At 42.4% G+C, this 18,268-nt stretch overlaps 1 protein-coding gene across 1 annotated transcript in view; it reads left to right on the forward strand.

Annotated features, from left to right (window-relative positions):
- Positions 1 to 10,614: 10,614 nt before the first annotated feature.
- The window catches only part of nxph1 (neurexophilin 1), a 129,148-nt gene continuing 121,494 nt past the window's right edge, over positions 10,615 to 18,268 (forward strand). Inside the window, exon 1 of the mRNA XM_078535017.1 lies at positions 10,615 to 10,961. Within this exon, the coding sequence (XP_078391143.1) occupies positions 10,908 to 10,961 (54 nt within the window). The 5' untranslated portion in view covers positions 10,615 to 10,907. The remainder of the gene's footprint in view (positions 10,962 to 18,268) is intronic.

The raw sequence follows: 18,268 nt of genomic DNA on the forward strand, positions 1-18,268 counted from the left end.
TAGATTTATAAAAAGTTTTAAGTTATTATGTATACATGTTTCTTTGCTATAAATTCAGATGTATCAGTGAATCAACCATTTCTGGTTTGGGGCTTATTTGCATCTTGTGATACCACGGGCCAGGATTTTATGGCCCCTCCCGCCCTGCGGGATATTATGGTCCCACCGAACTGAATGGAGATTTAAATGACTCGCTGCATCTGCTGGGGGGAGACACGCTGCGGTGGGGCAGTAAAATTCTGGCCCATTTCTCTGTATTAAAATTTCAAGGTAATTTATTTATTTCAAGTGCTTCAAATTTATAGTAACAACCTCATTTTCAGAAGATTGGAATTGAGGCAGTGTATACAGTAAGAGAGCTATGTCTGTAATGACAGTTGCTTAATATATAATGGTTCCACAAAAGTGGAAGGTAGGCCAGTTTATCCACAGTGTTACAAGTGTGAAGTTTATATGATTAGTATGTTTTAGGACTATATCTTTTGGTTTATAAGATTATCATGGATTGGGGCTGTACCTCTAAGTGTAAGTTAAATGAAAGGAGTCATGTTAAAAATCAATAGGAAAGTCAGATTACTTTGATTGAGATAGGGGTGCTGGATGTTAATACCTGAGAATAATAACAGCTGTTTCTAAATCCTAAAGGAGAAGACCATAAGTCTCCTAAGACCCAGAAAGGTATTGTCAATATCAGGTGGTAAACAATTGTACTTGAATCTGTTTCTTTTTTCCTAAGATGAAAGGCTGTGGTGATCAGAGATAGTTGGTTAACCTTTATACTTGGACACAAAGCTAATGGCCCGAATCTTCCAGTATAGCGAACAGCGTATGACTCAATTTAAGTCACTTGTGCCTCGGGACCCTGAGGAAGTCCCAACAAGTGTCTATGCGAGGTACTTACGCGGGAAATTTAAACTTCTTATTGTTGTTTTTACCCTGCCCAGATTGATGCATGATTCCCTACAACAGTGTGATCTGATGGCCAGAACCATGGAGACATGAGCTATCTGTCCTATACTTACACTGTTTTTTTACATGGATTTACTTAGAACTTTTCATAGCAGGTCTAAATCGCATGGAGCAGCGGAACTCTAAATAAATCAGCTGGAGTGTCAAAGTACAATGATAACCAAACCAATGTTCACCTCCCAGTCCTGACACTGCACAGCACTCCCCTGACAATGCTCCCCCTGCCCAGTCCCAGCTCACCCTCGTCCCCCTTTCACCCCCAACAAAGCTCAGACCCCTCCCAGCAATCTTCACCCCCACCAACTCAGCTTCCGGGATTCCTGGTTCCTGTTTGGCCAATGTTGGGAGAGTCAGCATTGTTGGGTGGTGTGCTGGTGAGGGAGGATGAGCACTGTCAGAGATGTGGGGGTGAGCACTGTTGGAGTGAAGGGGCTGTGCACTGTCAGGGATGAGGGGGTGAGCACTGTTGGAGTGAAGGGGCTGTGCACTATCAGAGATGTGGGGGTGAGCACTGTTGGAGTGAAGGGGCTGTGCATTGTCAGGGATGAGGGGGTGAGCACTGTTGGGATGAAGTGGTGAGCACTGTTGGGAAGCAAGTGAGGGTAGCACTGACGGGGGGCTAGGGTGGTGAGCATTTTCGGGGGCGAGGTGGGTGAGCATTGTCTGGGGTGATGGAGGTGCATTGTCGGGGGTGAAGAGGGAGAACACTGTCAGGGATGGAGGGGTAACCACTGTCTGGGCATGAGCACTGTGGAGGAGTGAGGGGTTGAATACTTCTGGGGGTGAAGGAGGATGGGCACTTTTGGCAGTGAGCAGTGTTGGGGGTGAAGGAGAGTGAATACTGAAGGGGGGTGAGTGAGGGGGTGAGCAGTGTTGGCCTTGAGGGGGGTAAACACTGTTAGGGGGTGAACACTGTTGGAGGGTGAGCATTGTCGAGGGGTGGGGGTGGGGGTGAGCATTGTTCGGGGTTGAGGGAGGGGCTGAACATTTTCAGGGGGTAAGGGAAGGGGTTGAGCATTTTCAAAGGATGAGGAAAGGGGTGAGAGCTGTCTGTGAGGGGAGGTTGTGACATGTGGGGATTACAACTCCATATAAAACAATGTAAGTCAATGAACTGAGGACAGCCTTTAAGGCCATGTTTTCAGTTCATGACAAAAAGGGCGTGTAGCTTAGCTGGAATTATGCTCACCACTTGGCCTCCCAACAGTGATGCTGTTCATCATAGTGCCAACTTCAGCAGGGATGCAGTCAGGTGTAAAGACACCAGTCTGAAATTGTATGTGGGCAGATTAAATCAGTCAATAATGGGCCAATCCTCTCTGCTGCTGACCAGAAGATCTGGGCCAATATGTTTCCCATTGACATGCAGAAGGGAATGGAAGCGGCCATTTTGAGATCAGGTTACAGGCTTCCCTGTAAAAATAATCACAAAAATATCACAGAGCGAAGAGGACTGCAGTTTTGGTCTTGGGTGACCTGCAGCCAACAGGGAGAGGGAGAGCAAAAGATTGGTGTTGACCAGGCCTGCACTTGAAAACAGAGAAAATGCTGACTCTATTATTCACTACACTACACATAATGCAGGTGGGACCTTGTGCTCAGTTTGAAAACCAAGTTTGTGAGGAATTAAAACAAGGCTGGAGGGTTTGTCTAGCTGAAGCTAGAGGGAAAATCCTCGGGGAGAATTCTCAGTGGAAGTTAACATTTGGAAAGGAAAAAGAACAGAGGCAGGGTGCTGGAGGCGGGTTGCCTCACATCCTTTAAAAAGTACCTGGATGAGCACTTGGCACGTCATAACATTCAAGGCTATGGGCCAAGTGCTGGTAAATGGGATTAGGTAGGTTGGTCAGGTGTTTCTCACATGTCGGTGCAGACTCGATGGGCTGAAGGGCCTCTTCTGCACTGTGTGATTCTATGATAAAACCCTTGGGAGCTGCAAAACACTTTGGATGGGTTCCAGGAGAAATAAATGTCTACTTAAGGGATTGAGTACCATTATAAAATTGGGGTTTTCGGTTGTCAGTAAAAGTAGAAAGGAGAGAATTCAGTTTGGTTGTTCAAAGTATAAGTTGTCTACAAAAAGAAAATAGTGTTTAATTAATAGTGTTTTGTCTTTAGTAATCGATACATTAAAAGTTCTTTCAAAGCATGAAATCTTGAGTTAATAATTGGAAGTTCGAATGTCTCTTTGAACTATTATCAGTCTTTGTGGAGATCATAACAACAGGCTTCAATCTTCATTAAAAATGCTTAACAGGCCCAAGGGTGCAGTTATACTACACTTTTAGATTAACGCAAAGCAGTTTTGGATGTGCACCAATTGGCAGTTTGGCTCACAAGTCAGTTTCCTGAGTGAACTAAAGTGAAACACTGTGATAAAAGAGCACCTCAAATTCACTGGAGTTTATATCAGTTGTAGTATAACTCCACTTTGATGTGAAAATGTATTTACACTGTGTTTGGGATGTCAGATATATCTTCTGAAATGTTTAGGTGAAAGTGAATGCTGTGCCTGTGATCTCTCTCATTATATATTAGTGACTTCTAAAGAAGAGTTCCGAACATTCATTCAAGTCATGTGCAGGGCTGCTTGGCGGTGGATTTCTGTGATGCACATTTCCTACTGTCTACTATACACATTATTTCACAACTACTGAAGTAAGGCTGAGAGCTGCATTCTGAAACACATTGTTAGAACGAGAAATGAAATATTATTGTCCCCCAGTTTATGGGTCCTTTATTTACAATGTAAAAACTGTTACCTTTTAAGCAAAATGCCATCTGCAAAATGCTTCTAATACAGTCCTTTATAAAACTGACTGGCTCTAATACATGCAGTGTTGGCCAAAGATCGCATGCAGCCACTGAAATACACTTGTGTATATTTTAGAATGGATTACTCCATTCTTTACTCTTCTTTACTCATTGTTTTATTTATTGCTCAAGTAAAGTACCTCATTTTTGCAATTTGACTTTCCAGAAGTGATATAAAGTGATCTAAAGTTGGATACTTTTAATATGCTGGTTACAGGTTTGACCTCAGAACAGCAGTTGTGGAGGCCTATGGGTAAGATGCTTGCACTTATATTTGGCAGTTGTTGTAAGCAAGCAGATTTGGGCAAAAGCAAGCCATTGGAGCTGGCTCCTTAAAAAAAAAATCCTATCTAGCAGCATAGCAACTTACCAGACCAGACAGGCAAAGCCTTCCTTTGGAGGATTTTGGATCACAATGGAATTTCCAAAAATAAGAAATATTCAGGACCCTATAATGATTGCAGAAGTCCCAAACTGAGGTTTTTTCTGTTTAAATTGTCAGTATTTGTGAAGGTGTGGAACGAAAAATGTACATGAAACATGAAATATAAACAGGCCATGAACATCAATTCCAGTTTACATATTATTTAGAAAAAAAGAATCTGCATTTACATGACATATTTTACAACCCCTGGATGTCACAAAATGTTTTACAGTCAATGGTACACTTTCAAAGTGTAGTCACTGTTGTAATGTAGGAAATGTAGGAGTGAATATTTGCACACAAGGTCACACAAACATAATCACCAGATAATCTGTTTTAGTGCTGTTGGTTGAGGAATAAATGTTGATCATGACACCAGGGATAACTTCTTTCCCATTCTTCAACACTGCCATGGGATCTTTTACGTCCAACTGGAATGGAGATGGAGTTTCATTTTAACATCTGAAATACAACATCTCCATTCAGTCAGATGGTGATGGGTTCAAGCTCCAATCTAGAGACTTTAGCAAATTTTCAAGGCGGATACTTCATTGCAGTGCTGAAGAATGTTGCATTGCCTTGGTCATTTGGGTGACTTTTAACTGAGAATTTGTCTACTTTGTCAGGTAGATGTAAAGGATCACATGTCACTATTCAGTGAACAGTTGTTATCCCGGTGTCCTAGCCAACAGTTATTCATTAACCAACACCTAAAACAAATGATCTGGTTATTTATTTAATTGCTGTTGGTGGATTATTTCTGCATGCAAATTAGCTACCAAATTCCCTATATTACAAAAATGACATTGACATTTGGTCCAATCATATGCAAGTGGGGCTTTCCATCTTGGTGAGGAACAGGCTAGATAGAAGACTAATTTATATATATTTTTAATAATAGTGGCTTGAATGTACAGAACTTGAATACTGTTGAAAAGAGAGACATGTTGCCAAACATTTTTGTCTTGCACTCATCAGGACAAAAACAAGGATGCCAAATTTCAAATGATCACAAAAATCTATATTATAGGTTGAAAGGGTACTGATTGGTTAGCAAGTTGGCTCTGATTGGTTGATGTATTGGCATGGAGAAAGCAAAGGGGAACTATAGATTCCCTAAACTCCTAGGTAATACAAAAAAAAGGCACAAGGCTTGGACATATTCCTTTTGTTTGCAGAGAATAGGTGCCTGAGTATGAATGTATGACACTTCTAGCATGTATAAATGAGCCATGCTTTTGCAATTGGAAGCCTGAGACGAGTGGTGGACCATAGGGATCAGTGCTGGGACCCTTGCTGTTTGTAGTGTACATTAATGATTTAGAAGTGAATATAGGAGGTATGATCAGTAAGTTCGCAGATGACACGAAAATTGGTGGTGTTGAAATAGTGAGAAGGAAAGCCTTAGATTACAGGATGATAAAGATGGGCAGAGCAGTGGCAAATGGAATTTAATCCTGAGAAGTGTGAGTTGATGCACTTTGGGAGGACTAACATGACAAGGAAATAAACAATGAATGGTAGGACCCTAGGAAGTACAGAGGATCGGAGGGACCTTGGTGTACATGTCTATAGATCTCTGAAGGCAGCAGCACAGGTAGATAAGGTGGTTAAGAAGGCATATGGGATACTTGCCTTTATTAGCTGAGGCATAAAATATAAGAGCAGGGAGGTTATGTTGGAGCTGTATAAAACACTAGTTGGGCCACAGCTGGAGTAGTGTGTGCATGGCTGGCGTGGCGCTGTAGGAAGGATATGATTGCACTGGAGAAGGTGCAGAGAAAATTCACCAGGATGTTGCCTGAGTTGGAGCGTTTCAGCTATGAAGAGAGACTGGATAAGCTCGGGTTATTTCCTTAGAGCAGAGAAGGCTGAGGGGGGACCTGATAGAGGTATATAAAATTATGAGGGGTGTAGATTGGAAGAAGCTTTTCCCTTTAATAGAGGTGTCAATAACCAGGGGACATAGACTTAAGGTAAAGGGCAGGAGGTTTAGGGGTATTTGAGGATTTTTTTTTCACCCAGAGGTTGGTTGGAATCTGGAACACACTGCCTGAGGGGTTGGTAGAGGCAGAACCCTCAAAAAAATTTAAGATGTTTTTGATGAGCACTTGAAATGCCATAATATACAGGGTTACAGGGCCAAGTGCTGGGAAATGGGATTAGAATAGATAGGTGCTTGATGGCCGGAATGGACACAATGGGCAGAAGAGCCTGTTTCTCTGCTGTATAACTCTATGACTCGATGAGCTTTACTGGTCACCTTAAATTGGTTGTTAGTGTAGTTATCAACACACTTAGGAATTCTTAGCAAGTGCTGCCCAATCTCAGAATCTCATCTAACAGTAGATGGAGGCCTAACCTCCTACCCTGTGCATATTTCCGATACATAGGTGATGTGTTCACAACCTTTGAATCTGTAGCTGCATGTAAGGAGTCACATTAAGAGCTCATTTACACTTGCTAGGAGCAACATACATTTATGCGCAGGGACCTGTTCTCTGCGAACAATTGGAATATGTTTAAGCCTTGTGACTTCTTTGAATTACCAGGAGTTTGGGGAGCCTATAGTTCCCCATTTCTCCATGACAATGTCACAGCCAATTAGAATCAACTTGCCAACCAGTTACACCATTTTCTCTTGTAGTATAAATTGTTTTGATCATTTGAAATTTGGCATTCTTGCCCTTGTCCTAATCAGTGCAAGACTAATCGGCAACATACCTCTTTTCAGCAATATTTTTATTAGGTAATGTTAGCAGCTGAAATTGGTGATTTTTTTGGTTTTAATTCCCTGTTTTTTTTAAATTACCGTTCTAACGCCCTATTTGCATTTTAAACCAATTCAAGGCAATAATACAGGTTCAGTATTTTTAAATATGGCCACACCGAGGCGCTGTAAGACTGCTAATAACTTGCTTTTGAGTCGCTCGGCTGGAGACTCTTGGTTGAAATAATTAATCTTTCCCTTTTACTCTAAAGTGCCAGCAGTGGTCGATGCCGACTGTGGCAATTCAGCAATACGGTTGTTGCTAGATTCTCTAAACAGGAATTCCTGAATCTCAGGAATGGTCATTTTATTTTAACTGACATAAATATTAATCCAGTCAGATTTACAAAGTACAGTGATGTAGGGAGATCTCGTTTTCGCGTCTTAAACCGTATTAGTATGGCGTAAATAATGTCGGGCAGGTACAGGTTCACCGTCTGTGACTAGAACAGATGGGGACTGGGACACATTTGGCAGCCCTAGCCTAAAGAGGAGCGCTGCTAGAAGAAACCACTGAAACAATGCAAAATATTAGAAATCACCGGCTCTTATTACAACCCGCAAAGAGGTGACCCCAATGAAATGAGCCATGAACGGTTTCGTTTTTATGAGAATAAATGAGCAGAGCTACATAGGAACTGGAGGAGGCCATTCAGTCCCTCGAGCCTGTTCCCTGGATCATGAAATGTCGAAAGGAAACAAGTTAAAGTGTCTTAGGCAGGCAGGATCTGCCTGCAGGAGGAACAGACCATGCACCTCCAGCTACTTGTCTATACATAGTGTCAGGAACATGGCTGCAAATTCGCACTGAGATTAGGCGCCCATGTTTTGACTGTAATGCAACTAGATTAAAATAATATTGTTTTATTGGCGGTAGGATGAAATTGTGTGCGTAACACATTCGACTATTATTAATGAGAGATATGTGTTTAGAGCTGTTTCTGCTGGGATGTGGTTTGCAGAAGCGAGAGAAGAGCCTGACAATGTGCGTTGTGCATATGATAAAAGTAAAGGGATCCTTTCCACCGTGTTCTCCATCATCACAGGTCCCGCGGGGCTCGCCAGCGCTTCCAGTGTTTTTATTATATGTTTGACTTCACACTATTCTTACAATTCTCACTCCGCCAGGGAGCTTAATGATGGCAGAAGGTGTCAGGATTTTATTTCAGAGCTCGCCCCAGGAATTGCTTGGTGCCAGTATATATACATACATAAACACAGCATTTGGACAGAGAAACAAGTCCCAAACTTCAGCTCATAGACCGGCGCCCCGGCAACTATAGAGTCTGATTTAACCTTCTCCGTCCCCTCTTCAATACCCCGGGTAGAGACCGGGTGCGCTCCTCACGCACTGTAGCTTCTCAGTCAGCAACTTTGTGGCGGACACTACTGAGAGTCCAGTACAGCTCATGAACAGTCACAGGATGCCACACTGTAGCTTCATAAATGACTCCTCTTCACGCTGCTTAGACCCATTGTTCCCAGATTCCCCTCCCCGATAAAGACGGAAATACTGTCCATGTGATACTTCAGTCAAGATGTGTGAACAGAACTTTACATGATTCCTCTGCTTTACAGCTTCCACCAGCAGCACTTCATAATGTAATATTCGGCTGCTCGGAAACTTACAGAGGTTTTTTTTCTCCTCTTGAGGGAGTCCTTTCTCTGTACAGGGGCTTAAAGGAAGACGGACCTTGCACTGGGAACCCCACACTCGCACAAATATATCAGTGAAATGTTTGTCTTATTTTTACGTCATGTTCCTCATTCGTAGTATGACCCTCAGTTAATACAAAAGGAATCTTGAAGAGAGCGAATCCAGACCTCGCCAGTTACCGGACAGCAGGGAAAGAGCTCGCCTGTGTTTTTTTTTTAAATCTAACTCCCTCAAACCTGCCGTTTTGCTATTCTTTATGCTGCTACTTTTGCAACTGTGAACCTCCTCTCCACAAGCACTCTGCCACTCCATGAGAGTTCCTCTGTGAAATCGGGACAACTGGAGGGCCCTGGTGCGTGAGCCAAAATAACACTAACTCCTCTGTGTGTGTGTGTGTGTGTGTGAGAGAGAGAGAGAGGGGAGGCAAACAATCCCGATCCCTATATCTTGGAAACACGAGTGAGTGCAGAAACTCACAGGCGGCGGGTAGTTTGGAGTGTTTCCCTCTGCCAGCAGTCAACCGCAATTCTGCAAGCACACTGGGTACCCCTGGCCTTAAATGGGGTCAAAATAATGCTTATTTAAAAAAAAATAAGTTATCCGCACCTTAGGCTGAGACAGAACAAGAAGCAGGTAATCTATGCAGCCCAGTGTACCAAAAAGGACCGGTTACACCTTACTATCATTAGCACAGTTTCAGTGAATCAGTAAGGTATTATTATCCGTCTGATAACGCTTCGGTAATTATATATTATTAATAATGATGACATCGATTCAAAGGGAAGTTGATTGTGTAAACAACGTGAGTGGTGTTTCAAAGTCAGAAGAGTGAAAATAATAAGCATGCTTAAAATCTGAGTGCGGCATTGATGTTCGCCTAATGACATCTAAACAAAACAATCATCTGGGCAGAACAATGCAAAATGGACTCATGATCCTTCAAAATAATGTCACGCAGTAGCTCAAATATCCATGAGAAATACATAAACATTGGAACGATATCTATTCAGTTTGTGAGATCTTAATGAGAGGCAAATAATCTCGTCAGGCTGCAGAAATAATAACAATGTGATTAACAGCATAACATATGTCAACATTGCAATTCAGCTGATGAAATTCTAGCAATCTAACAATTATAATCAATAGATGCAAAATTGGTGAATGATGGGACCGTTGTTCTTGCATAAATATTGGGCATTGTTATTACTAATCAGATGGTGACTTTATAATAAAACAATGTGCGTGCACAAAACAAATGGAGTGCTCCAGGCATTACTATAGTGTGCTCACTCACTTTCTTTTACCAGCTGTACTCTGGAAGCACCTGTATCTAGCAGTGAAGATATCTATTGACGAAGTGAGAGGGGCGTCAAGTATCTCAAGGCAAGCATTTACTTCGCTGGCTAACATTTTTAAACTAAACATAAGTAAAAAGCTCGTCTAATGGCCGAGCATGTATGTAAACGTTCTGTTTGCTGTGGTGGTTTTGTGGTTTGACTGTTTCCCGGACCCCTGCAGGTCTGTCGGGTCTGATTCCCCCCTCCCGCTGGGGTCTGGGGGCTGAGGCAGAGGTTGGGACTGAAGCTGGGGGGCTGGGGGCTGAGGCAGAGTGTGGGGCTGCGGGCTGGGGGCTGAGGCAGAGGCTGGGACTGAAGCTGGGGGGCTGAGGCAGAGTGTGGGGCTGGGGGCTAAGGCAGAGTCTGGGACTGAAGCTGGGGGACTGGGGCTGAGGCTGAGACAGGGACTGGGCAGAGAGTGGGACTGAGGCTGAGACAGGGGACTGGAGATGGGGTTTGTGGCTGAGACAGGGGCAGAGGCTGGGGACTGTGGCAATGGCTGAGACAGGGGCTAGGGCTGTGGGTGGAGGGGATGGGGGGAGGGGGCGCTGCTGCCGGCCGCTGATAGGCAGCCGGCTGCCGATGTCACGGGCAGTGACGTGCTCGAGTGCAGCCAGCCCGGGCTCGATTGGCGTTTGGAACCGAGTTGAGGCGGCGGCAAAGAGGGGCTGATCACCAATGATCAGATTTAATCGTCCCTGAATTGAAACTTGGCAGGCACTGAATTATGAGATTGCTTCACTGTTTTGCTGGATTAATTCGCATTTAATCGTATTTTTTTTATCTGAAGTAACCTTGTTTAGTGGTCATGGGGTCTATAATTTCATTTTTGTTTAGATGTACAGGCTCGTGAAAGATCCCTCTTTGCTCTGGCGGATACAAGGTGGATCTATGTTAAGAAGCAAACGGAAAGCAGAGGAAGTTTAAGAGAGGAGAATGCAGGCTGTTTATTGGTACGCTGTCCTTCTCCTTCAGAGCAGTCTTTATCTGGTAAGTTTCGTACGCTTTTAAATGCAATATTTAAAACGCTGTAGTTGGGGGCGATAGGCTATGTACCTATTTACAGGTTACATTGTGGATCTGGAAGAAATGATCATGGAGTGTTGTCGGATGCTGCTGATTTAGTGACTGGATGTCGTAGGGCAATAATAACCTTTCCCTGTATGTTTAGCTCAATGGTTCATTTAAACAGTTTAAATTCCAGCAGACTTCGAACTGATACTAAACGTGTACCGCTTTGTGCCTACCGGTGGCAGAATAGGATTGTAAATGACTGGAAATTTGGGATTCTTATTTCAGTCCCTAGATCTGGGAATAAATGCTCCCAGATTTGCTCATTTTTAATTGTAACGTGATCAAGTGTGAGCTGTCCGGAGACTGAGGGAAGAATATTCACAATACAGTGTAGCAACTGGCACATGTATAACTGCTGCGGCTCTTATGATTCTTATTTTCTCTCTATCAGAGTTAGATTCTTCAGGTCGGGGTATCAATGTGTAGGTTCGATGAGAGGAATTATTTTTGGTCGCTTCTGCATTAACGCCAGTGCGAGTTCTGTTACTTCACGCTGCACCCTCTAAAGCACATGATACTTACTTTAGCTCATATTTAATAAGCATCAGGAACATTCCCGACCGTCCTTACCTCGTCGCATAAACATTTATGGCAACACCTTGACTTCTTTTTTATTTTATGATGCCATGTATTTGCAGCTCTTTTACTGTCGTTTAACAGCTAAAAAGGAAAACGTGTCTTAACGAAGAACGCCTGGAGTCTTGGGCACTTCTACTGACAGTCTCTGTGGAGTTGCTTCTTGTAAATGGTGTATAGATAGCGCTGATTGCAGTTAGAACATTAGGTCGACAGAGAGTGCTGTAGATCACAAAATGTTCTTCAGGAACAGGCTTAACTGCACAATTTTGGGCGAGGAATGCATATATGTTATTGCCGGGGACCCAACGCTTCTTTCAGCACAATGGATAAATATTTATTATTTCTAACTCTCCGTCTACCTTATATTGCGCTGCTGGATATTGAGTTTGAAATTTGACCTAATAACTGATAACCTGTAGGCCCCAGTTACTTTCAATGTCCCGCTAGAGATTGTATAGGTGGGATTGCGGAATGCATTTAACTGGGGTGTTCCTCAAATAGTTGAAATGAGTTGATAAGTGATGTAACAATGAGATAAGCAGCACATAAGTGGCACAAGAACTGAGGCAGAAAAGGGGGAAAAGAGAAGGGATAAAGGGATAAAATGCTTGAGAAAATGACCACGTGAGTCCTGAAATGGGGAGTATGGGAACAAAAAAAAGCTTAGAAGAAATACGGGAGAAGTATCTTCACAAGATATATACATCACATTTTGTAGTTGTACACGTATTATATGTTTTTGGTAAATTCAGTTAGCTAGAGCCCATTTGATTAGAACACATGCAAATGAAAGATCTGATGGTTAACTTCTGGAACGCAGAAAGAGGCCTTTTCTTTCAATTTATATCAACTGAGAAAAAAAATAAACATTTAAGCCACCAGAGTCACTTAACTCACAACCACTGGCATTTAAAAACTCGAAGAAAACGTTCCTAATTGACAAATGGTTTTGGTTGCTTTCCAACACTTTAACACCCCTGCACTTTTTGAGTTGCAGTCCATCTTTTCTGGTATTGCCGCAGTGGTTGTTTTCATGTTGCACTGTTTCACCATAGCCGCATTCATTTTCTTGAAATTGTGAATTGGGAGCATTCAATCTAAGGGTTATGCTGATTTAATTATCGCTTAGTTATAGACTTCATTAGCTGTAATGCCTTCTTGGTGCAAACTCGTTCGGACATTAAGGCTTGTCAATCCAATTCTTATTTAGCCCATACTAGTGAAATTAAGTTTCCATTTAATTATATTAATGGAAATATATCTAATAGTTTGTATAAACATGGTATTTTTAAAGTTAACCAAATAGCCGGATCAATGATGGCACAAGTTTGCCAAAGACTCCAATGAAACAGTTAAGAGCTTAAATGGAGAAAGGGAATTGGAGTAGGTCTCGAACTATTGAACAGCCATGGATTAAAATAAAACTGCAAAGCTTTAAACACAGAGATCACAAAGAGCCAGCCTATAATTGGCTAATTTCGGGTGACTGTTACAAGGGGACATCAAACAATTTTTGACATGCCTTTGAGGACCAGATAAACAATTAATTATAACATGTTTATTGAATATAGGTGAGGCTCCTTTACACTCCAATGCGAAGAAATGCTGAATTTAAACACAAGAATGTACATTCTTAAATAGACAGATCTCAGACATAATTTTGTGTCCTCCAAGTATTTCTAAACTACAATACCTAATAAAAAGCTACAACGTCAGCATAACATTCCTGTATTCTGAGCGAAGATATGTTACCCGGAAATGGAGATCTTAAGGACAACTTTTGAACCCTTTTACATTTATGTGGAGCACATGCTGAACGATATTTGTTTCAGCGTAACAACAATACAGAAATATAAACCGACACGTCGTATTCAAGCGTGCATTGTGAAAGAAAATGAAATCCTTGACAATAGAATGAGGCGGGAATTGGAGAACTGTTAGACCGAAAGAGCAGGTCGTTTTCTTTCACAGATAGCCAATCTGACCCACGCTGCCCGCCAATCCAACCTCACCTCCCCCCTCCACCCCGCCAATCCACCCCAACCCCAACCTCAGCTCCCCCCTCCCCCACCACCCCGTCAATCCACCCCAACCTCACCTCCCCCCTCCACCCCGCCAATCCACCCCAACCCCAACCTCAGCTCCCCCCTCCCCCACCACCCCGTCAATCCACCCCAACCTCACCTCCCCCCACCACCCCGCCACTCTAGCCATTTAGTCTCGCAACTCGACTTCGATCTGCTCTGCCTTGAATCCCAGGGTGAGAAATCTCTTTTACAAGCTATCTGCAGGCTTTGAAAGAAGCAATTCCTGGACATTAGCCAAACACCGGATAGACCGAAGCCTTGGGCAAGAGAAGGAAGTGATGAATCAATGGACCGCTTTTTACAAAGGGAAGAAGACAATCAGCTGGGAGGTGACTGAAACATATGGCACACACCTAGCTATCGGAATAGACAGAAGCTCAGAGCCATTCCTTCAACAAGGGTCACGCTGGGATGTAAGGGTGTGCAAAGGATTTCCTTCACCTGAAGACAGAGGGAAGATATAGTATTTATCGACAATATAAATACAGGGATATGCACTGACAAACAAAAACAAACCCCAAAATATAGCAGTATGGCCCTGAAAGTGTTTTGCTGGTAATAACCATTGGCCTTTTCAGTTTTGTACAGATCAGGGAAAAGCCTGGGGACTTAGAATTCTCATGCCAAAAAGGACAGCTGAAGTACTTTTACTTTGTATCATTGTCGACACTTGTCATACATCACGCACATATAAACGCCGTGGCTGAAAGCAAAATACTGCGGATGCTGGAAATCCGAAATAAAAACAAAGATGCTGGAAAACTCAGCAGCTCTGAAGAAGAGTCATACGGACTCTAAACGCTAGGTCTGTTTCTCTCTCCATAGATGCTGCCAGACCTGCTGAGTTTTTCCAGCATGTTTTGTTTTTATATAAACGCCGTGTCGGCTTTGGATTTATCACTGTTCAGTCCTGTTTAATTGCACTACCGCACAGTAAATGGCAAAGCTGCCCTGGCGGGTGTTTTGCTAATTTTCAGTAGTTTTGAGGGCTCCCTCACCAATGTTTATTACCACATTCCCAGAACAGTCCTCCATGCATTCGGCTGTAGTTATAACAAATCAATGAAGCATTTCGTTATGTACTAATTGCCAAACAGGTACACCTCACAAGTACATAACTGAAACCTTCATTTTCCAAAGTGGCAAATAAGAATGGCTGATATATCTTCAGGACATCGATTATCGGGTGGTTAGAAGGTTTTACCCCTATCAGCTTTCCTTCAGACTTTTATAATTGGCCCATTGCTAACGGATTGGGTATATTTTTAATAATCTTGTCGCTTTTAGTGAGGGAATTGCCATTTATAATGAATTATAATATACATTGCTTTAATTCTTTTATGCGCGTGGTTGAGAAAGTCCATATCCTGAAGCTGGAAAGTTTTCCGTGAGTTCGAAGTAAAGCCTTTGTTTCCCACAAGTAGATAGATTTTTTGGCGGGGTGGGGGGGTGGGGTGGGAGAGTTGGTACGTATTGTGTTTTTTTTGGCTTGGACAGCGTACCCGGAGAATGAAGTAACTGGTTACCGTTTGGCCAGTGGATGGCGCTGTACCGTGTTTCCCTCAGCTCAGCGGCCGCAAAACTATTGACTGGCTAACAAGTCTGGAGCTCAATCTAGACTGGAACAACATCCTACAGTACTGTTATTAACAATGGAGATGCCTACACAATATACTGATGACTTTAATGTAAATATATTCGCTCTGACGAGGCCAATGCCTTTACATCTGAATGTTTGTGTGTGTATGTGTGTGTGTGTGTGTATTAGACATGTTTTCCCGGAGGCATTCAATGCTCGTTTTCTTCCAATGCTTCCAACGGTGTTTGCGTTGCTTTCAGCGAGCTTATTTAATAGGCAGGGAATACTAATGCATTTGCTTCTCTTGGAATTCCAGGCAGCTCGGTTGTAATTATCAATGTTTTGAGGAGCCAATAGTTATCAAATTGTTGTGCGGCTGGAGTCCGATGAATTTCTGCAAGGTTGTGAAAACATAGCTGAGATATTGGCTGTAAAATGGTGTTGGGTGGCGTGGGTGGAGGAGATGCTACATGAGTAAATTAGATATTTGTGACTGCAATAAAACAGAAAAGGCATTATTGAAACGATTACAATTATTTTTCCATAACTTTATTTCTAAATCAACATAATTTGGTTCCTGGGCGCACACAGAGAGCGCCGCAAGTCAAACATGTGGGTTTGATAAACGTACAACCAAGAAATCGAAATATCAGACGTTTGTCAGAATTAAGTAAGTTCTGTACTTTTCTGGGATTAATCTGCGCGTTTCAGAGTACAGAGGCAGTTTCATTCTTGGTGAATGCGAGCAGGAACATTGGAAAAGCCGCTCTCTTTTACGGAAATGACTACCCAGCCTTTACAAGCAGAATGATCTTGGCTTTCCGAACTCCCGCTGATCCAGCGACTGGCATGCAGAAAGCAAAAAGCATTCCTGTGCACAATACAAGATCACTCTGCCGCCTTACACCGCGTCCCCTATAAGCTAAACTATAACCTATGTGGCACTCTGCAAACACAATTGAAGGAATTTTATATGCAGAAGATTCTCATGGTGATAAGCTGCATTTTATCAAAGTGGCAATAAAGTGAAATAAAAACCTTTAGCTTTCCGTCAGCAGCAAAGGCGCTTCTGTTGTAAGGATGCCATTTAATTTAGCTTGAAAGTCGAATGAATTATGTTTAATGAAAGTGCTCCCAAGATGAATATTATCAGCGATTTCTTCTGTTTGCTCTGCCACACACCACTCCAAGGATATCTGATGCAATTTAATAGAAGATAGGAAAAACTGGTTGAAAGAACACGCCTTTAAACAAATCTCTTCGAAGTTAATTAGGGAGCTATAGATGAATCGGGGTAAAAGATTATAGAATTGAATGACAGAGACACATGAATCCAAATTAATATAGTGTTTAGGAATGCATTTTAATCGGAGATTTGTCAGGAACTATTTGTTGGTAAGATAATAAATGCAACATTCAGGGACAAAATCATTTGTTGGCTTACAGGTTAGATCTCAGCTATTTGTTAGGTGCTGGATGGCACTGTAGGTCAGTAAAACGGGCCGTGGCTAATCCAACCGTTGGCAGTAACTGCACTCAGTTCCACTTTTGCTTGTTGTTAATTAAAGATTTGCCATCACATTCCATTAAAATACATCACTTCGTCTGTAGCCCGGAGCAGTGATATTCCATCCGGGAAACAACAGAGCATGATATTCAATAGATACCAAATGCTGAGGGGCTTTCCATCACGATTTCCGTGGCCATTTTATCATTGCCAGTTGCTCGCACACATTCACATGTAAACAAAGTCCAATGTGAATTTGAGTTCCCCACGCAGAGGGACGGCGAGGCTTTCAATATAGGCAGCAAAGTGACAGCCATGTGAAAGCTTAATCTATTTAACACCGATTTAAATGCAACACTGGAGTGGATACTCACTGTACCATTCGTTTTACATGCTTACTTAATGGATATTAATTACAGCGACTTGCGCTGGGGAAGATAAAATGATAGACGCCGTTTCTGGATTTACGATAGAAGTAAATGGTTGTTTTGTAATTTCTCTGATTTATTGGGTGTCCCAGGGTTGCAATCATCTTTACATATAGAGCAACAATTTTCACTGACCACGTGTAAAGGTTAGCAGGAGAGGGGCTAGTGTTCCAGTAGAGTCGCGATTCTGTGTTAGTATCTAGGCCGAAAAATGCACACTACATTTAGAAAGAAACACGAGAATATGCTGCCGTCAGACAAATTGCAACATCTTTCTTAATCTTTTATTCTCAGTCTCTGTTGGATTCTGTAACGCAATGAAAGTGCATTTTCATCCTTTCAATTTCATAGAACAACGTCCCTTTGGTAGATAAAAACTATTGCAGTACTGTGGTTCCTGTGTCTCCCACTCAAAGGGGGGAAAGAACTGACCTGAATTTGGTCAAATTGGTTTGAAGCTGACTACAGCTCGTAGATGTTGCTAAAGTTTCTCATCGTGCGTTTTATTTGTTGCGATTTGCCTGGAAGACTTCTTTTAGCCGAGAATGGGTTTCAGTTGTTTCACTAAGGGATATATTGTACCGGGAAACAATACAAAAAACAATAGCCCAACCTCAAAACAAAATAACCGAATTGGTTTTGACACACAGATGCAATCTTGAAGTATTTTAATTCCGATTATCGGCACTCAGAGGCTTGGGAAAGTAATGAGAGCGAGAGATAGGCTCATATCGGGCCCGGCCATCAGGAACATATTTGCAAAGCCCAAGGCAATCTAGCACAGTACAAAAAGACAACATGCAGACACACCGGTATAACAATACAACCGCATTCCCAGATCAGTCATTATTTTGGAACCCATTTCTTGGTGGAGAATTGTGCTTTGGAAAGTTGCTGCATGTGCGCAGCAATGATAACACGGAGCCTGCTACAGCCCCAGATGGCAGTCTGGACTTTGAATCACCAGTGCAATGGGAACAATAGTAAAAACTAGGCCCCATGCTTGTAAAATGAACGGACAATAAAAGGAAACAATATATTTC

The sequence above is a fragment of the Cetorhinus maximus genome, chromosome 3 (assembly GCF_964194155.1).
Source record: "Cetorhinus maximus chromosome 3, sCetMax3.hap1.1, whole genome shotgun sequence".
NCBI lineage: Eukaryota > Metazoa > Chordata > Chondrichthyes > Lamniformes > Cetorhinidae > Cetorhinus > Cetorhinus maximus.